Source organism: Zingiber officinale, chromosome 8B (genome assembly GCF_018446385.1).
Source record: "Zingiber officinale cultivar Zhangliang chromosome 8B, Zo_v1.1, whole genome shotgun sequence".
Classification (NCBI taxonomy): Eukaryota; Viridiplantae; Streptophyta; class Magnoliopsida; order Zingiberales; family Zingiberaceae; genus Zingiber; species Zingiber officinale.
Genome location: NC_056001.1, coordinates 48,939,220 through 48,961,797, shown reverse-complemented (window position 1 = coordinate 48,961,797; position 22,578 = coordinate 48,939,220). Strand labels below are relative to the sequence as shown.

The following is a 22,578-nucleotide window of genomic DNA, read 5'->3' as shown; positions in this document are numbered from 1 at the left end:
ATCCGAAGTCAGACTCGGACAGTTCGAAGACTGTCAGCTCTTTTTTAGTATGGAATATCAGTTTCTAATGTTGTCTTGCAGGGTATGCAATTGCTCGGACTAACCTTGTTTTGCAGGAGAAGGAGCTCCTGGAAAAAGGTGGTCCGGGCGCCCGGGATGGATCCGGGCGCCCGGGACCAAAGTTTATCCCCTGCGCGACTTCGCCACGTGGAGCATCCTGGTTGGTTGGCCACGTCACACTCCAGGCGCCTGGAAGGGATCCAGGTGCCCGGAACCGCATATAAAAGGAGGGTTGAGGTGCAGCTTCAAAAAACACAACTTTCTAAAGCAATCTTCTGCAACGTGCTGCGAATACGACCATCCTGAAGTGCTGCAAGTACACCCCGACGACTCGGAGCTCAGTCTTTTCGATTCTACATTGTTGTTGGTATATTTTATTAGTTATTGTACTTGCAATCTGTAACTATTTAACGGATTTATAGTTGTTGCCCACCGAAAGCGATCAAGGATCGTGGGCCTTCGAGTAGGAGTCGCCTTAGGCTCCGAACGAAGTAACTCCTTCGTGTCTGTGTCTCTTAACTTAATTTCCGCTGCATTAACTCTTACGTTTTACGATTCCGATAATCGAACGATTTTAGCCACGAGCGTTATTCACCCCCCCTCTAGCGCGGTCTCGATCCAACACAAAAGAAAGCTAGTTTGAACTTTTAAAACATGCTGTGATAAGAGCAAAGAAAGTTAATCTAATCTTACTAATCATACATCACGTAAGTAAATATAACATGCATTTCTAATTTTAAAGCATGCTATATTACCAAAGCACCCTAAGGCAACTGAATGATATTGCTAACACTTACAACTAACATTTTTAATCTGTACTAAAGGAACGAATCAACATAATAGTACTAACATTCTCATAAACCCCTAAACAGATTAAATGGGGCACTTTACCATTCCATCTACCTACAAATTCTAAGGTTTCATAGCACAACCATGCTCCTTAGGCTATGCTGCAAGGAATAAAACAACTTAAACATGCTGTGAAAGCAAAACTAAGCATACTGTGAAGTTCAAGCTATGAAAGTAAAACAAATTCAACTACTGCTCATGCTTAAATCTATAACAAAGAAATAACAATAAAATTCAATACTGCTCAGGCTTAAATCCGAGAATGGCATCTCAACAAAGCAAGGAAGAAAACCCTAGCATATTCTTCTACTCGGCACAACAAGATCCGGAAGCAAGGAAACGAAACCCGAAAATTCGGAGCAACTCCTACCACAGGTGAGTAGTACTTACTGCCAGTTCTTGGACTTACAACCGAAGGGTGGAAGGGATTCTAGGGTTCGGAGAAAACCTGAGCTCGCGGTGCTTCCTTTGTGCTCGCAAGCTTCCCTTGACAAGGCGACCTTAAGGAGTTGAAGAGATCCCCTCGGGAAGCTTTGGCCAGCCGCCGGAATCGCCTAGATGTGCCTGCGATTTTCGCCCGAGGAAGAGGTGGCGCCGTCGCGAGGGAGAAGGAGAGGGAAGTTAGGTTTAGGGGAAAAGAAAACCTAAACCTTCTCTTATAATTCGGATTTTTATTAATTACTATCTATGCTTTAAATTTATTTCTCCCCATACTTAGTTAACAAAACCCGTGTAGCTCAGCTGGTTGGGCCATGTCTGATTGGGTCAGTCCGACCCGAGGTCATGGGTTTCGAGCTTTGGTTTTGACAAATTTTTTGCCAACTTTCTTTCGTTTAATAAAAATATCAAACGACTTCCAAAAATTGCATAAAAATACTCTAAAAATTTCTAAAAATCTCTAGAATATTTTAAAAGCATTTCCAAATATTTTTATGGACATTTGAAACTCAAAATAGGGAAAATTGGGTTGTTACACTTTTCTATTCATATATTATTCATTACTCTAGTGGTTACCATACACCAATTTAACTCTATCATTTGTGGGAGGTTCAAGGTTCAAACCTTAACCTCTCTTTCTTTTTATTTCATTTTGGTTTCTAGTTCCATTTCTCTTCTTTTTTTCTTTTTTTCTAAAAGAAAAATACCCATAGGTATAGCTTATTATTTTGTGGGTGTTACCCTTAGACACAAGGTTAAAAATACACAGGACCTAACTTAACTTGTTGATCATACCAAAACACCCGCGGGGTTCCAACACCCTGGTCATACAATCACTAATGTTATCTAATATACTTCCTAACGGTAGATTAATGATATTAAGTAGAAGAGATAACCTAGAAAGTCCTGTAAAAGGGATACCCTTTGTCACATGACCCTTGGTCATGCAATCGTTAGATTACATAAGTCACTGTTGGATCGAATGAGTATGATAGAGGGGATGGTGAATATCACGCTTTTAAAACTTTTCTTTTACTCGTTAAAAACAAAGTCATGCAGTGGAAAAATAAAGAACAGTTTGGTTACTTGGTTCGAAGCCTAGGTTGACTCTTATTCCAAGGCCTGTGATCCTTGACCGCACCGATGGAAAATCCACTAATACTCTTCTTTCCGAAAACCTCAGAAAGAAGCAGTGCGTACAATATGCAAGATAGTAACACCCTACTATCTTGTAAGAATTTAAGTACAATGCAATATTTTTTAAAATAACATATATCGACAATAATTGATAATGAAGCTTGGTCGACACTTCCAGATGGAGCAGCTTGCGAGTCGTAGAACAGTAGCAGAAGCTTGCACAGAGATAATTTCGAAGCAGAATAGAGTTATCCAGCCTCGAACCTTGAGCTCTCTTTTATAAGAATCATCGATGTTCGGTCGATCGATCTTCGGTTCGGTCGACCGAACCCGCGCCCTTCCTTCCTGGCTGAAATCCGATGCTGATTCGATCTTTGACAATTAATGACCATTAAGGGTTCGGTTGACCAATCTCTTTGTTCGGTTGACCGAACGGGCTCCTTCTCTGTTCGTCGAGATTTGCTGAGATTTGTATTTACTGTGCCTTTAATGTTGATTGTTCGGTCGACCGATCCTCTAGTTCGGTCGACTGATCAGTGTAGTTTATTTCTGCTTCTGATCGTTACTGATTGAATTGATCTGTGCTGAGTCAACCTGGTTCGGTCGATCAATCCCTGCGTTCGGTCGACTGATCAGGACATAACCTACAAAACAGTGTTAGACAATATAATCCTGCAAAACAGATGTTAGCATAGTTATATAAAATACATTCGTAGTAATAATTGTTAGTTAGAGCCCTAGAGCCAATCATATGATGATTGTTGTATGGGCTCGATGTATCATATTCCTATATATTAATAAAGGCATTTCTTTATGGTTATTATACTTACTTGTATTGGTGTCAAATAACTAAGTATAATAGCGTCCTTGAGTAGAAGGTTCTTACCTATATCAATCAAATGGTTGAATTGATAGTGAGATGATATAGAGAACACTACTCTTAATCATTTCTAGTCAAGTATTAACATTCAGGGACAATGTTAATGCGATGAGACTAGCATGTAGGTCAACTCAATGACTTGATCTCACAATTCATGGATATAGAGATATCAAGTTGACACATGTGTATGCATTGGAGAATGTATACTGAATGACCCGCCATGAGAAAGTATCATGAATCATTATATGTGTGTCATATACTTTCTCATATGACTATTAGTATGACTATCAGTCCTTGGACCTGAAGTCACCATAGTTCCCTACATAAGGAGTTGCATACTTTGGCTTCTTCAAATGTCACCCATAACTAGGTGGACTATAAAGGCGATTACTGGGTATGTAACAAATTATGTGGAGGGATGTGAGTGATGTAGATGAGATCTATCCCTCCTATATGACGGGAGTGACATCATGATTCTTGATAGAGTGAGACCACTAAGTGCATGGCCATGCCCAAATGAGTCACTATGAGATATTGAGCTCATTTGTTTAGAGTGAGTCTACTTGGAGTTAAAGACATAGATTGATTAGAGGATGACACGGTCTATGCCTCAATTGATCAATCTAGATGTCAAGGAGAGAAGGACATTGTCACATATTGTGAGAGTCACAATTAGTAGTCACAAAGGTGATGTTGGATCTCAACATTCTTGTAACTTGGGTAGTAATGATGTGTTGCTAGATACCGCTCATTACTTATACTTCTAAATGGGTTTAGGAGCATTGCCAATGTTACAAGAACCTATAGGGTCACACACAAAGGGCAATTAGATGGAGATTAGGTTCATATGATGAACCAAATTGGATTAAGAGTAATCCAAATTAGATTAATTGAGTAAGACTCGATTGAGTTAGACTTGAGTTAGACTCAAGTGAGGCTAGACTTGAGTTAGACTCAAGTGAGGCTTAATGATGATATTCATTGAATTTTGAATTCAATGATAAATAGTTACATTCATTGAATTATGAATTCAATTTGAATATTAGATTCAAATTTCGATCCAAATTATGAAGAGAAGAGGATTTTCAAAATGGCCATTTAATGAAGAATGAATATTCATTAAATACTAATTAAGACTCATTAATGAGGCTCATTAATGGAATTAATGAGCATTAAGTATTTTCATTAGATGAAAATACTTAAGCCATTTTTACTCTTATTTTTTATTATGAACGAATCATCATTATTTTTCCTCTCTTCTAGCTCTCTCTCCCTCTCCTCCATTGCCGAAGCACCTAAGAGTGCTAGCACACTCTAAGTGGTTCTTCTCCACCTATTGCTCGTGTGGATACGTATAGAGGAGTGTACGCTTGACACTCTCGAGATCCGGCAAATCTTTTGGACGAGCGGGATAAGCGAAGGGCTTCGCAACAAGGGTAACGCTTCTTATTCATGTAGATCTAAGGTAGATCTAGGTTAGAAATTTGTACATGATTTATTTAAATATATCTTCGCACGGATCCGTGGCAAGACTTTGAGGTTTCCGCAATGCAAAAAGCGGTTTTTGTGGCTTGAAAGTCCCAACAGTGGTATCAGAGCCATGTGCGAAGCATGTACAAGTTTGTATTTTATTTTTATGAAAATATTTCAGATCTGTAATTATCTGTAAGTTTTCTATTTTTATATATTTTGGAAGTATTTTTCTCGTAGAAGCGAAGCAACAAGTGATTGGACACTTGTAGGCTTCGACTACCGAGAAAAACCTTTCGAAACGGCAAAGTTTCGCCCAAATCGTTTTGGGACAGCGGCTTAAGGCGCTGTTAGATCAAGATGGGACACTCGCGATATTCATTTCGTGAGAAGGGGCGCTGCCCCTAACCCCGCAAGGGGTATTGTCCCGCGATCGCGCCCGAAAACCGCTAAATGAGACCGTCGGGAAGTTGTGACTCATAAAATCGATAAAATCAGTAGTAAAATTATAGAAATTTATGTAAAATACATAATTTAGAATTATGTATACTTTTGTGGTGGTCATGGCCCCAAACCCTAATTTGATTGGACAAAATTGTGTTGTAATTCAGAATATGACATGCACGCCATTTTTGTGTGTTGTGTGTGTTGTATTGATATGCGACCTGTGCGTCATACCTTCTCTTTTATATTCTTATTGTAAATATATTTTAGACTTGAATGTAACTCTAGTTTCACATTTGTAATGTACAAAATGAAGTGGTGGAAGGTCCACTCAAGAAGGAGTTACGAGGAGGGTGATTTCAACACATGACGGTCAAAGGGAGGCGCTTGAAGAAGTCGTGGACCCTACATTGATCGTACGATCTTTTCATTGGCTTGAAAAGATCGTAGTAGGGTCATGACCTCATCACAAAATAATTAGTTATCTATCATTGCTTGTGTATGTGATGCATGATAATGTAGGATAATTAGTGCCTTGATGCGTATAAGATACGAATCCGCGATTAGATTAGATCTTAATCAAGTCAACTTGATATGCCTACCAACTTGTGATACCCATCACTGCCTCGATCATTTGTTGTTGTTGAATCTGCTAAAGCAGAACAACGCATATTATCTTGGTAGGGTGTGGATGGACAACCTTGGTCCCTCCTATCAAAGCTTGGGTGAGTACAAACTCAATTAGATTGAGCATAACTAGTTAACTCAATTGGATCGGGTAAAACTATAGACATTTTCCAACGGTTGGACGATAGGATAAAAATCACGTTTATACTAAATCTTGGGCGATTTAGTCAAAGCTAATTCAAGTTTTAATATAAATGAGATTTTTGATCCTATAAACAAGAGTTGCATAGAGATGTAATTGATAATTAGTTATCTACCGATCATACTAAGTTTTGGGCATTTTAGCCAAAGCTAACTCAAGTCATAGTATGATGTGGATCTTGTCCTACGAAAATTATAGCTAATTGGTAAGAATCTAGTAGTGTGGTTTAACCACATTCATGACTTGATTCTACAAAAGTTCTATAATTCAGTGGGAGCATCATTTAGTTAAAGGTCTAATTAAATGATTAAAGGAATATGATATTTACTTTCTGCATTATTTTTGTTGTAGATTGCCATGTCGACAAACATGAACACCTTCTCCCTGCGTTCTGTTCTTGGCAAGGACAAGCTCAATGGAGCTAATTTCCTGGACTGGTACAAGAATCTGAGAATCGTTCTCACACAAGAAAGAAAACTGTACGTCCTAGAGCAGTCCATTCCGGAGGCACCTCTTGCCACTGCCACGCAAGCTGACTGAGATGCTTAAAAGAAGCATCAAGATGATGCATTAGTTATGTCATGCCTCATGCTCGCAACCATGAACTCTGAGCTTCATAAGCAACACGAGTTGATGATTGCTTATGACATGGTTGAACATCTTCGTCAACTATATCAAGGACAAGCAGGGCACTGGAAGAGGAACTGCAAAGGATACCTGGAAGATCTTAAGAAGAAGAGAAATAAGATTCTACTTCAGGTATACATGTTATAGAGGTCAATCTCTCTATTTCTTCATCGTGGGTATTAGATACCGGATGTGCTTCTCACATTGGTACTAATGTACAGGCGTTGAGAAATAGCAGGGCATTGACGAAGGACGAGATAGACCTACGAGTAGGCAATAGAGCACCGGCTTGTAGGAACTTACTTTCTATCTCTGCCCTCTGGGCTTGTACTAGAATTAGATGAATGTTGTTATGTGTCTGCTCTTACAAAGAACATCATTTCAGTCTCTTGTTTGGACAAGAAAAGTTTTTCTTTTATAATAAAGAACAAATGTTGTTCTGTTTATTTAAAAGATATGTTCTACTGTAGTGCACCTTTAATGAATGAACTCTATATTCTAGACTTAGAGAACCTCATCTATAACATAAGTACCAAAAGGTTCAAGTCAAATGAAATGAACCAAACCTATCTCTGGCATTCTCGCTTAGGTCATATAAATGAGAATCGCTTAGCTCAACTCCATAAAGATGGTTTGCTGGACTCATTTGATTTGAATCATATGAGACATGTGAGTCATGCCTACTAGGCAAGATGACCAAGACTCCCTTTAGTGGACACAGCGAAAAAACGACTGACTTGTTAGGACTTATACATAGTGATGTATGTGGCCCTTTCAATGTCACTGCCAGAGGTGGTTATAGGTACTTTATCACATTTACTGATGATTTCAATAGATATGGTTATGTGTATCTGATGACACATAAATCACAATCCTTTGAAAAGTTCAAAGAATTCAAAAATGAAGTACAAAACCAGCTAGGCAAGTGTATTAAAATACTTCGATCAGATCGAGGTGGTGAATATCTTAGCCATGAGTTTCGTGACTATTTAGCTGAGTGTGGGATCCTATCCCAACTCACTTCTCCTGGAACACCACAGTGGAATGGTGTGTCCGAAAGGAAGAATCGTACCCTATTAGATATGGTATGATCTATGATGAGTCACACAGATCTTCCTATATCCTTTTGGGGATATGCTCTAGACACAGCAGCCTTCACACTTAACCTTGTTCCATCCAAGGCTGTGACAAAGACACCATATAGGATATGGACTGGGAGAGATGCCTAGGTGTCTTTTTTGAGGATTTGGGGTTGTGAGGCTTACGTTCGACGTCAAGTCTCGGACAAACTGGGACCCAAATCCGATAAGTGCTATTTTATAGGATATCCCAAGGAAACGAAAGGATATTACTTCTACATTCCCAGTCAACACAAAGTGTTTGTGGCAAAGACTGGGGTATTTCTAGAAAGGGACTTTGTTTATAGAAAAACTAGTGGGAGTACGTTCGATCTTGAAGAAGTTCAAGATATGGACCATAGCACTGAAGCCTTGATGGAAGTTGAATTGGAACCAAAAATTATTGTGGATGATGAGATTGTTCCACAAGGAGTTGTGGAACAACAACCAATTCAAGTAGACCTACCTCTTCGCAGGTCTGATAGGGTACGTCGTCAGCCTGAGTGATACTCATTTCTCTTGTCTGACCATGATGACGTTATGCTCGTTGAGAATGAGCCTACCTCCTATCAAGAAGATGTGATGAGACCAGATTCTGAGTCATGGCTAGAGGTCATGAGATCCGAGATGGAATCTATGTACATCAACCAAGTATGGACTTTGGTTGATCCACCTGAAGGCGTCAAGCCCATTGGGTGTAAGTGGGTCTTTAAGAGAAAGACTGACATGGATGGACTTATTACCTATAAGGGTCGCTTGGTAGCTAAAGGTTTCAAGCAAATTCATAGTATTGACTATGATGAAACATTTTCTCCAGTAGCGATGTTTATGTCCATTCGGATCATGCTTGCTATTGCAACATATCACGATTATGAGATCTGATAGATGGATGTCAAAACCGCGTTTCTGAATGGAAATTTGCTCGAGGATGTGTACATGACACAATTTGAGGGTTCTGTAGATCCACTGCATACTGGCAGAGTATGCAAGCTGAATAAGTCCATTTATGGACTAAAGCAAGCTTCTCGAAGCTAGAATCTTCAATTCGATGATGCGATCAAATAGTTTAGTTTCATCAAGAATGAAGATGAACCCTGTGTCTACAAGAAGGTTGTTGGGAACATAGTTGTCTTCCTTGTCTTGTATGTGGATGACATACTACTCATTGGGAATGACATCCCTTTGCTGCAGTCTGTAAAGACTTGGCTGGAAAAATTATTTCTCAATGAAGGACTTAGGTGAAGCAGCCTGTATTCTAGGCATAAAGATCTATAGAGATAGATCTAAGAGATTTCTTGGTCTAAGTCAAAGTACATATATTGACACGGTATTACTACGGTTTGCCATGCAGAATTCCAGGAAAGGATTTCTGCCGATATCACATGGTGTGAGTCTTTCAAAGACTCAAAGTCCCTCTTCTAGAGAGGAGAGAGACCGCATGGATAAGATCCCTTATGCTTCAGCCATAGGATCTATCATGTACGCCATGTTATGTACTCGTCCTGATGTTTCGTATGCTTTGAGCATAACGAGCAGATACTAGTCAGATCCAGGTAAACTCCACTAGATAGCAGTAAAGAATATTCTTAAGTACTTGAGAAGGATTAAAGAATATTTCTTGATATTTGGAGGCGAGAGCGAGCTATCTATAAAGGGTTACAGTGATGCCAGCTTCCAAACTAACCAAGATGATCATAGATCACAGTCTGGGTTCGTGTTTTGCTTGAATGGTGGTGCTGTGAGCTGGAAGAGTTCGATGCAAGACACAGTTACTGATTCTACAATAAAGGCCGAGTATATTGCTGCATCAGAAGCAGCAAAGGAGGCAGTTTGGATCCGCAAGTTCATTATTGAGCTTGGGGTGGTTCCTAGCATAGTCGATCCTACAGAGCTCTATTGTGACAACAATGGAGCAATTGCACAGGATAAAGAACCTCGCTCACACCAGCGGACCAAACACATACTACGACGCTTCCATCTCATTCGAGAGATCATCGATAGAGGAGATGTGAAGATTTGCAAAGTACCCACAGAGGCTAACGTCGTTGATCCCTTGACCAAGGCTTTGGCACAGAGAAAGCATGATGGTCACACTAGGTCATTGGGCCTTAGAGCCTACACTGATTGGCACAAGTGCTAGTGGAAAATTGTTAGTTAGAGCCCTAGAGCTAATCATATGATGATTGTTGTATGGACTCGATGTATCATATTCCTATATATTAATAAAGATATTTCTTTATGGTTATTATACTTACTTGTATTGGAGTCAAATAACTAAGTATAATAGCGTCCTTGAGTAGAAGGTTCTTATCTATATCAATCAATTGGTTGAATTGATAGTGAGATGATATAGAGAACACTACTCTTAATCATTCTTAGTCAAGTATTAACATTCAGGGACAATGTTAATGCGATGAGACTAGCATGTAGGTCAACTCGATGACTTGATCTCACAAGTCATGGATATAGAGATATCAAGTTGGCACATGGGTATGCATTTGAGAATATATACTGAATGACCCACTATGAGAAAGTATCATGGATCGTTATATGAGTGTAATATACTTTCTCATGTGACTATTAGTATAACTATCAGTCCTTGGACCTGAAGTCACCATAGTTCCCTACATAAGGAGTTGCATACTTTGGCTTCGTCTAACGTCACCCGTAACTGGGTGGACTATAAAGGCGATTACTGGGTATGTAACAAATTATGCGGAGGGACGTGAGTGATGTAAATGGGATCTATCCCTCCTATATGACGGGAGTGACATCATGATTCTTGATAGAGTGAGACCACTAAGTGCATGGGTCATGCCCAAATGAGTCCATATGAGATATTGAGCTCATTTGTTTAGAGTGAGTCAACTTGGAGTTCAAGACATAGATTGATTAGAGGATGACACGGTCTATGCTTCAATTGATCAATCTATATGTCAAGGATAGAAAGACATTGTCACATATTGTAAGAGTCACAATTAGTAGTCACAAATGTGATGTTGGATCTCAGCATTCTTGTAACTTGGGTAGTAATGTTGTGTTGCTAGATACCGATCATTACTTATGTTTCTAAATGGGTTTAGGAGCATTGCCAACGTTACAAGAACCTATAGGGTCACACACAAAGGACAATTAGATGGAGATTAGGTTCATATGATGAACCAAAAGGATTAGATTCATATGATGAACCAAATTAGAATAAGAGTAATCCAAATTAGATTAATTGAGTAAAAATCGATTGAGTTAGACTTGAGTTAGACTCAAGTGAGGCTAGACTTGAGTTAGACTCAAGTGAGGCTTAATGATGATATTCATTGAATTTTGAATTTAATGATAAATGGTGACATTCATTGAATTATGAATTCAATTTGAATATTAGATTCAAATTTCGATCCAAATTATGAAGAGAAGAGGAGTTTCAAAATGGCCATTTAATGAAGAATGAATATTCATTAAATACTCATTAAGACTCATTATTGAGGGTCATTAATGGAGTTAATGAGCATTAAGTATTTTCATTAGATGAAAATACTCAAGCCATTTTTACTCTTATTTTTTATTATGAATGAATCATCATTATTTTTCCTCTCTTCTAGCTCTCTCTCCCTCTCCTCCATTACCGAACCACCCAAGAGTGCTAGCACACTCTAAGTGGTTCTTCTCCACCTATTGTCAGTGTGGATACGTATAGAGGAGTGTATGCTTGACACTCTCGAGATCCGACAACCTTTTGGATGAATGGGATAAGCGAAGGGCTTCGCAACAAGGGTAACGCTTCTTATTCATGTAGATCTAAGGTAGATCTAGGTTAGAAACTTGTACATGATTTATTTTTACATATCTACGCACGGATCCGTAGCAAGACTTTGAGGTTTCCGCAATGCAAAAAGAAGTTTTTGCGGCTCGAAAGTCCCAACAATAATAGACAGTTCAACTGTCTTGATCTTAACTTAGAAACCTTCCCGGTTTCTTCAGTTGGATCAGCGACCTTAGGTTGTTCCCTTCAGGAACTCGACCTCATTATCACTCCTCCAGTTATTTACCTTAACCTACCTGCCAAATATTGATCCTCCAAATCTTGTTTGGACTTTTTACTTAGCCTTGATCAGCTCGCCAGGACTTTTCTTTCGATCTTCAGTCCTCCAGACCTCTCGATCACACTACCAAGCGTCAGGTCCTCTCGACCCACTTGGACTTTCACCTGGGTTCCACGATCTGCTAAGACTTCTCCTACCTAGCCTTTAGCTAGGTCTTTCCCGGTTGAGAAAATAACCTGCACACTTAGTCAACTTGTTAGATCACAACAAGACTTAACTTGAACCTTTGACAGTATCAAAACTCAGGTTTGATTCTAGTGTAACTTGCACCAACAATCTCCCCCTTTTTGATTTTTGGCAACCAAGGTTCAAAGTTAAGTTAAAAAAGTACAAAAATAACCAAGCATTTTTAATTTACATTCTCTCTTTGAGTTGAACAACTCCCCCTGAATTCACTATCTCTTTCCCTTTGATACACATCAAAAATAGGGGAAGCTTACAAATAGCCTCAAAAAGGAAAGCATAAGCTAATTTATCTTTAAAAAATTTAGAGGGAAATTTAAAATTTTGAGAAGTTATAGGTTAAAAAATATCTAAGAGTAATAATGAGAATATTGAACACTCTGTAAGGTTTGAAAAGTTTAAGGCATTGAATTTGAAAAGTGAAGCCAAATTTTTGAAAAAAAAAATCGTAAAGTAAAAGTGTGAAAGATTTTGATGAGTATAAATTTTCTTAAAATATAGCAAAGTTATAGTTATTCTAAAGAAAATAATTTGAACATTTGAGTGCAAAGTTAAAATTTTAACAAAGTTAAAATTTTAAAAATTTGGTAAAGTAAAATTTTAATAAAGCTTTAGCTAGAATAAAATTTTTAGAAAATTTTAGTAAAGATAAAATTTGAAAAATTACTAAGGAAATAAATTTGAATAAATAGAAGAATAAAAACTTTTCTAAATTCATAAGCTCCCCCTAAAATTGATAATTCTTAAAAGTCCAAGCATGGTTTAACAACTAAAAAATATCTATATGATGAAATGTCCAACTTTAGTACAATGTTAACTACCACAAGATAGTAGCTATTGACTCAGGTTGGTCAATTTGAGCATTTAGAACTAACTAGGTTGTTACTAGCTAGTAAACTCAAACTGATCAATGTATATGGTTTAAAGCCCAGATTTATAGCCATGCACTGACATAAACATCTGAAATCTTAGGTTAAGTCCTAAGCATCTCACCCATTCTAAGTTTTACAAGCAAGGGATCCTACTGTGCTTGTGAGATGCAGACTCCTAAAACTATAGGATCATGCAATTCTATGGTAGGATCGATATCTAGGCTACTCCGGAAAGATAAAAATATTTTGAAAGGATTTTGGAAAACAAAATTTTGAAAGGGGAAAGTTTACAAAATTAATTTTGAAAAACTACTAAGTAATATTTTCAAAAACATGTTAAGAAGCCTACTCTATAAAGCACATCCCTAATTGTCTTCTTAAGTTACTAAATTCAGCTTCAGATAATGGTTAGTAAAAATATCAGCTAAGTTTGATTTTGAGTCAATATAGTTAAGTATAGTATTTCCTTTGGAGACATGATCCCTTATGAAATGATGTTTAACTTCTATATGGTTAGTTCTAGAGTGATGTACTGGATTTTTAGTTAGATTTATAGAACTTATATCATCAATGTAAGTTTTTACATTCTTATATTCAAGATTAAAGTCTTTTAAGGTATGAGACATCCATAGCAATTGAGCTACGCATTCACCTATTGCTATGTATTCGGCTTCAGTGGTAGATAAGGCAACACAATGTTGCTTACGACTAAACCAACTAACTAAAGATGATCCTAGCAATTGACATCCTCCACTAATACTCTTTTGATCTAACTTACACCCGGTATAATCCGAATCACAATAGCCAACTAAGTCAAATTGTGACGTTCTAGGATACCACATTCCTACATTAATAGTTCATTTTAAATATTTAATAATTCTTTTAAAAAAGATAAATGAGACTCTTTTGCGCAAGTTTGATAGCGAGCACACATACTTACTGTAAATAAAATGTTAGGTCTGCTTGTAGTTAAGTAGAGTAGGTTACCTATCATGCTTCGATAATATTTTAAGTCAACTGATTTACCATTTTCGTCACTATCTAAATTAATGTTACTTGCCATAGGTGTTCTAATTTCTTTTGAGTTTTCCATACCAAATTTGCTAAGTAGGTCCTTTGTGTATTTAGTTTGATGTACATAGTTACCATCTTTAGTTTGTTTGATTTGAAGGCCCAAAAAATAATTTAATTCTCCAACTAAACTCATTTCAAATTCATTTTCCATTAAGGTTATAATTTCTTTTAAGAATTTTGAGTTTGTTGAACCAAATACTATATCATCTACATAGACCTGGGCTATGAAAATGTCAGAATTAAGGGTTTTAATGAAAAGTGTAGGGTCAATTTGACCTTCTTTAAACCCTTTCGAATTTAGAAAGCTAGGCAGTCTTATATACCAAGTCCTAGGTGCTTGTTTCAAATCATATAATGTCTTTTTTAGTTTAAAAACATAGTTTGGGTTTTCGAAATCTTCAAAACTGGGCGGTTGACTTACGTAAACTTCTTCTTTAATTTGCCCATTTAAGAAAGCAGATTTAACATCCATTTGGTATAATTTGAATCCTTTATATGCTGCGTAGGCTAGCAACATTCTAATTGATTCAAGTCTAGCTACCGGGGCATAAATCTCATCGTAATCTAGTCTTTCGACTTGACTAAACCCTTTGGCAACTAGTCGGACTTTATTCCTTATGATTTCTCCTTGATCATCTAATTTATTTCGAAACACCTATTTGGTGTCAATGACTGTCTATCCTTTTGTTGGAGTGACTAGATCCCAAACTTGATTTCTCTCAAATTGAACTAACTCTTATTGTATAGCAATTACCCAATCGAGCACTGACAATGCATCATTAATGGTTTTAGGTTCAATTTTGGATATTAGTGCTATTTGACTTAAGTTCCTAAAGGTGGATCTTGTTTGAACCCTTAATTTAGGATTGCCTATGATTTGATTAATCAGATAATTAGGGTTTAATTTTAATATTTGTGGATTAGAATTTTCAGGCTGTTTGGTTTGTGTTAATTGTTCCTCTTCCTCTTGATTAGTTGAACTTTGTTGAGTAATAGTTAAGATATTATTTTCATCAAAAGTTACATTGGTGGTTTCTTCAATTTTTAAAGTGCTCTTGTTATAAACCCTATAGGTTCTACTTGTAGATGAATAGCTAAGAAAAATTTCTTGTTGAGTCCTTGAAGTGAATTTCCCTAGGTAATCTTTATGGTTTAAAATATGCACATTATATCTAAATACTTTAAAATATTTTATGTTAGGAATTTTATTAAAATAAATTTTATAAGATAGTTTATTTTGACTTTTGTTAATTATAATTCTATTTTGGACATAATAAGTTGTATTAATAGCTTCAACCCAAAAATATTTAGGTAAATTATATTCATTTAACATTGTTCTTGAAGCTTCCTGTGAGGTTCTATTTTTGCGTTCTACTAGGCCATTTTTTATGGAGTTTTTGGGCATGAAAATTTATGATGATAACCATTTTCTAAGCAAAAGTTAGTAAAATATTGATTTTTCAATTTCCCTCCATTATCACTTCTAATTTTATTAATTTTAATTTCTTTTTCGTTTTCTATTTGTTTGCAGAAATTTCTAAATGTCTCAAAAGTTTCAGTTTTATTATATAAGAATTTAACCCAAGTGTATTTTGAGTAGTCATCTATAATTACTAAGCAGTATAAGCTTCCATTTAGTGATTTTATACCATGAGAGTCAAATAAATCTAAATGTAAGAGTTCAAGTATTTTATTAGTTAATTTATGAGTTGATTTAATTTGTTTTTCTTGTTGACAAGAATTACTTAACTTATTTTCAGGATTTTATAATTTTGGTAGACCCTTAACTAATCCATTTTTGTTTAATTTTAGTAAATTCCTAATATGGGTGTGAGCTAATCTCCTATGCCACAACCATGTATCTTCATGATGTATTAAAAAACACTTGGATAATGCTTTAGGTAGATTAATTGAGTATATATTTTTATCTCTAAATCCTATTTGCAATATATTAGTTGAATCATTGTAACTTATTAGACATTCAGAAGAAAGAAATTTGATTGTAAATCCTGAATCATATAATTGACTCATACTAAGCAAATTATAATGAAAGTGTTCAACAAGTAAAACCTTTTTAATTGATATATTAGATTGTAATTGAATTTCACCTTTATCAATTACCTTTAGTTTACCATTATTTCCAAAGATAACTGATCCTAGGTTTTTGAACTTGATATTAGTAAGTTTGTGCTGATCCTCAGTCATATGTCTGGAGCAGCCGCCAGGCCCGGACCTTTAATGTAAATTATGAGTCAAGTGCCTCGGGTCCACAAATTTTAGGGGCACTAAAATTTTAAAAATAATATATGTATATATATCGCGCAGCATACCAACTTTCTCTTTTTTTTTTTAATTATTTTATTTTAAAGATTTTAATTTCTTTATATAAAATCTTAATACATAATAGATATATCCCCTAAACACATTACAATACTCCGTAAATACTTAAATTTATTTTACTTTAAAATTTTCTTTTAACTAAATACCATAATCCAATTAGGAAGGCTAAATCCTATAGGTAAAATTTTTAAAAATAAAATTAGTTTAAAAATTATAACCCAATTAGGAAGCCTGAACTCTAGAAAATAAATCTTAAAAAATATTTTTTAATTCAAAATAAAGAAAAAAGAAATTTTGAATTAAAAAAAATCAATACTTCCTTATATAAATCCCTAATATATTAATATATCCCTTCAACATATTACAATACTCCGTAATTACTTAAATTTATTTCATTTTTAATTTTTCTTTTAACTAAATATTATAATCCAATTGGGAAACCTGAACCCTAAAGGTAAAATTTTAAAAAAAAAATTAACTTAAAAATTATCACCAAATTAGGAAACCTGAACTCTACAAATAAAATTTTAAAAAATATATTTTAATTATTTTTTAATTCAAAATTAAAAAAAAATAAAAAAATAATGAAATCTGATTTACTGTGCAATGTGCACAGTCGCAACTTTGCGCATCGTGCAGTAGATTATATACATATATACTATTTTATTTATTTATTTTTTTCTTGCCCTAAATGCTCTTGCTTATCCTCTCCGTATACCACATCCTATTCGCCCCTCTACAACGACAGAAGTGTTGCAAGCCACCTCCGTTGTTTGGCCATCAGCTCTACCTCTACGGCTCTGCGTCACTGCTGTTGCTCCCATCGACGACTCAATGACTGCTGATTCACCTTCTTCCGCTCACCTTGACGACTTGGCCTCCCCCTCCCCCATTGTTGCAGTTTGGAAGATGAATTTTATATTTTGTTTGGATCATTTTGACTTTATTAATATTTGCTTATGACATATTATTTTTGATGATATATTTGTTTACCTTTTATTTCTAGAATTAAAAATGTTGTTATATTTACATTGATTGAAAAATATTTGAATGTCAAATTTTGAGGGCGTCATTTTTTGTGCTCGCCTCAGGCCCCAAAATTACAGGTCCGACACTAGCAGCCACTGTCCAAGATCTATTTATCTAGAGCTTTGGATTCTTACACAAAACATAGGATTTAAACCAAAGTTTGGTTAGAGGATGAATTTAATTAAGTGGATAAATTTTTAGAATTTTAGTTATATTGTTGATTTAGTTGTATTAATATAATACTTGGGTTGAATTAGTTTAATTAAGTTTGAATATTATTTAGTGTTTAAAATAATTTTAAAATAATTTTAATTAAGTTTTTTTTAAATTTAATTAAGTTGTAATTAAGTAATGTTAATTAAGATTTAATTAAGATTTAAAATTGTTTTAAAATAATATTAAATTTTAGAATTAAACATTTAATTAAGTTTTAAGATAATTTTAATTAAGTTTTTAAAATTAAATTAGTTAAGTTTTAAAAGAATTTTAGTTTGAAAAATAAGTTATTTAAGTTTGAAATTATTAAGTTTGAAATTAAGTTTAAAATAATTTTTAATTTTTTAATTAAATTTAAAATAATTTTTAATCAAAATAATTTTTAATTTTTTAAATAAGTTTAAAATAATTTTTTATTTTTAATTAAGTTTAAAATAATTTTTAATTTTTAGTTTTTAATTAAGCTTAAAATAATTTATAATTTTTTAATTAAGTTTAAAATCATTTTTAATTTTTAATTAAGTTTAAAATAATTTTTAATTTTTAATTAAATTTTTAATAATTTTTAATTAAGTTTAAAATAATTTAGTGATTGCCCAACAAAAGCACTAACGAGTGCGGACCTTGGAATAGGAGTCGACTAAGACTCCGAACCAAGTAAAAATAATTTGTGTTAGCATTGTCATTCGTATTTACGCTATGTACTTAATTCGAAATTTTAAATCGCTATTCACCCCCCCCCCCCCCCTAGCGAGCTACGATCTAACATAAATGAACCAATTCGCTCATGAACTATTCGAAACTTGATTTGATAGAAGCTCATTTAATGATGCTTGTAAAGATAAACAAACCAAGCTCAAGCTTTACAATATTCAGCTCGCTAGCTTGTGAACATATTCATTAGTAAGCTCATGAATCAACTTTTAAATGAAAAAATAATAATTTTGATATTAAATTTATAAATTTTATACTCTATTTATGAAAAATATAGATAAATATGTTAAATTTATTTATTAGAATTAAATTGTAAATTTTAATAAAAATATTATAATTCCTTCTAAATATATAATTTAGTTTTTTTTAGTAAATATTTAAATTTATAATTTATATTTATTAAGCTCGTTTAGACTCAAATAAACTCGTGAGCCACGAATATATTCATTAATTAAAGCTCGAGCTTGACTTGATTATAAATGAGTCAAACTCAAACATTCAAGAGTTCAGCTCAACTCGGCTCGGCTCGACTCGGCTCGATTACACTCCTAATTACTTGCTTTACTTAAACGTGGGAATGTTCAATCTACACCTAGATCTTATCAAATTTCAACAATTGTATGCCATGACACTCATCAAAATAACAAATATTAAGTCTAACTTAAATGTTTTGATAATTTTTTTTTTATCAAATTTATCAAAACTATATATTAATGTCTCAAGTTTGCCCTATGGACAATCTCCTCCGTACTCAAACCTCCTAGCTAGGCTACTATTGCAGTTTAGAAATAAAATCATAAGTTTAGTTTAATAATTAAAGAGAATTAAAAAAAAAGTGTGATTCGGTGGCAACAACCCTTGTAATTAATTAATACTAAACCCCTACTTGGGCTCGCTAATTGCTACTGGATTTGGCGCCAGATTCATACTTGACTTCAAGGCAAATAATGACGAAATTACACGTACGTGAAATTTAATTAAAGAAAGAAAAGGAATGATTGGTTAGCAACAACTTTAATTAATTAATTAATACTAAACCCCTAGTTGAGTTCGCTAATTGCTGCTGATTTATCCTTGACTTAAAGTCCTGATTAATTCCTTATATATCTCCTAATATTTCGCAGCAACTAATTCTGTTGAGTGTGTTTGCGATTTTCCCGCTTTGATTTTGATTTGCTGCTGCTCTATTTAAACTCCTCCGATCCTTCCCTTCAGCTTCCACTCCAACTCGATCGATCGAAACCTAACATCTCCTCAATCTCCAGCGCTTCCAGTACTTTGGTATTTCTAATATCGTCAAACTCATCATGGCTGTCGCAGTTGTCAACAACGATATGCTAATTTCCTCTTCCGCCGCCAGCACCAGCAAAATCGAGGTTCGCTCCGTGTGGGCTCATAACCTCGACGAGGAGTTCGCCCTTATCCGCTCCGCCGTCCCGTTCCACCCCTTCGTCGCATTGGACACAGAGTATCCAGGCGTCGTCGTCGCTTCCAAAAATCCCTACTGCACCCTCACCCTCCCCCAGCGCTACGAATTGATCCGCGCCAACGTCGAGGCCCTCCGCATCGTCCAGGTCGGTCTCACCCTCTCCGACGCCGCCGGCAACCTCCCATGTGCCATCTACAGCGACGGCACTTGTGTGAATTATGTGTGGGAATTTAATTTCCGCGACTTCGACATCAGCCGCGACCGTTACGCCCCTTCCTCCGTCGAGCTGCTCAAGGCTAATGGCATCGACTTCCAAAAGAATCAAATATGGGGCATCGACTCTTGCAGATTCGCCCAGCACTTGGCCACCTCAGGCTTGCTTTCCTTTGGCCATTTTTCTCCCATCTCCTGGGTTACCTTCCAAGGCGCCTATGACTTCGCCTTCCTAGTCAAGATGCTGACATGCGACTGCAAATTACCAAAGACCGTTCGTGAGTTCTTGCACCTCGTTCACTTCTTTTTCGGCAAAAGGGTGTTCGATGTGAAGCACCTTAGCAAACATTGTCCTGGGCTTTACGGAGGATTGGAGCGGGTGGCCTCTACCGTCCGAGTTGAGCGAGCAGTGGGCTCTCGACATCAATCCGGCTCCGATAGCTTATTAACATGGCAGGTGTTCTACCAAATCGCTTCTCGTGTGAATCCACAACTCATCGATCGTCCAGAACACATGGGAACTCTCTTTGACCTCCAACTGCAATAGTATATATAGTAATTAATCCAACTAGTGGTGACTTTTGGGTTCTACAATAGAGTTTATGATTTATCACAGTTGATAGTGGTTCAGCATTAGATTAATTTGTCCACAAGATTAATTGTCCATTGCTTTATCGTATCTTTTTGTAAAGTACAAATTACATGTTGTCGCATCGTCATATATGCAAACAAATTGTCAATATTAATTCTTAATTTGGATCATGAGTAGTACTTGTTGTTTTGCTTTGCCTTAGATATAATCATCCCCTTGTGTAGTCTTCTGGATCATACTCTATTCAAATTATGAACGATACTCAAACACATGCTACACTGCATGATTGATCTTTTGGAAGGCTTGTAATGTGCATAGTATAAATAAGCTTGTAAGGCTTATAATCATCCCCTAGGCTTGTTCAGATTTAACCACATGACCTTAACCACGTGTGTATAAATAACTTACAATTCACTTAATATAAATACATCATTACATCATGTATACATGCAAATGCATAAGGGTGAGTGACATGCAACCCATCCAAGAAGGATACATCTTACATGAGAGTGAACGATCAGCAATCCACTCATAACGAAATATATCGTATGTATACACCTATACATACATATATAAGGTGAACGATCATTAATCCATCCAAAAGGAATGTATCATATATACAAGGGGTGAACAACAAAATACATTATGTGTATGCAGATATACAAACAAATATATAAAGTGAACGACCGACAATCCACCCAAGAAGTGCCTCACATAAACACAGGGAGAACGACCCATAATCTAACTCGTGAGGGAAAATCATCTTAATTTAGTCGAAGCCATGAATGCCCCAAAAGACTCAAAAGTCACATTTAAAGCACAGAACCAATGCTCTATATTTATATAGAGCTAATTTCATTATTCATCTAGCATAAATAATTTATCTCTTTAGAACCAAAGCTCTACAAAATAAAGGTTACACTTGTTTATTTATTTATTTACTTGAGAAGTTATTGTTAGGACCGAGTGAACTTAGATATCTCCATAATAGTATGATGTTATTCACTTTGACTTTAAGTCCTCATAGTTTTATTTTTTGAGTTTACCCAAAAGGACTCATATCAATGAAAATATCCTTCCCTTATAAGCTTATGATATTTTTCATGTGTTTTCAATATGGAGCTTTATTTATAACCTTGTAACCCCAACAATCCCCCCTCCAAATAAAGGACCACAAGGTTCCCCTCAAGTGGAAAGCCTATCCGTTTGACATTCGATCCTCGACCCACCAAGTCTTCTTACCTTTTGGTCGAATTGATCTACTAGGTCTTCCTACCTCTTGGTCCATCTAACCTACTAGGACTTCACTGCCTCTCAATCCAAGTGACTTGCTAAGTCTTCCTTGCCTAGCCTCAACTACGACTTTTTTGCTTGGTTGTCAACCAGGACTTCTTGCCTAGTGTATGATCCTTTTGATTCAGACATGAAAGCCCCTACTTCCTTTGTTGGGGGTCAATATTCTACTCACATGACTCAATTACATCATAACCCTTGTGAACAGTCGACGGTTAGACCTTCTGGATGTTCGAACTCTAATACTAATTGTTAGAACCAAAATAATTTAGATATCTCCATAATAGTATAGTATTATCTACTTTGGTCTAAACCCTCATGATTTTATTTTTACGTTTTACCTAAACGGTCCTATATCAATGAAGATATCTTTCCCTTGTATGTCATGATCTTTTCTATATATTTTCAATGTAGAACTTTATTTATAACATTGCAACACCAACAGTTGTATACTTTTTACAAGCACTGAGTTGAAGCTCAAGACTACAAATAATTATGCAACTCCTTTAGAGGGCAGAACCAAAGCTATAAATTACAAATAATCACACAACTCTTTTAGAGGGTGGAACCGAAGCTCTAAATTACAAATAATCACATAGCTCTTTTAGAGGGCGGAGTTGAATCTCTAAACTACAAATAATCACGCAACTCTTTCAAAAGGAGGAACCGAAGCT

At 35.6% G+C, this 22,578-nt stretch overlaps 1 protein-coding gene across 1 annotated transcript; it reads left to right on the top strand.

Annotated features, from left to right (window-relative positions):
- The first annotated feature begins 19,684 nt into the window (after positions 1-19,684).
- Positions 19,685-20,566, top strand: LOC122013784 (probable CCR4-associated factor 1 homolog 11). The gene has a single exon (XM_042570013.1). It carries the CDS (start codon positions 19,685-19,687, stop codon positions 20,564-20,566), a length of 882 nt encoding a protein of 293 aa, XP_042425947.1.
- The last annotated feature ends 2,012 nt before the right edge of the window (positions 20,567-22,578 follow it).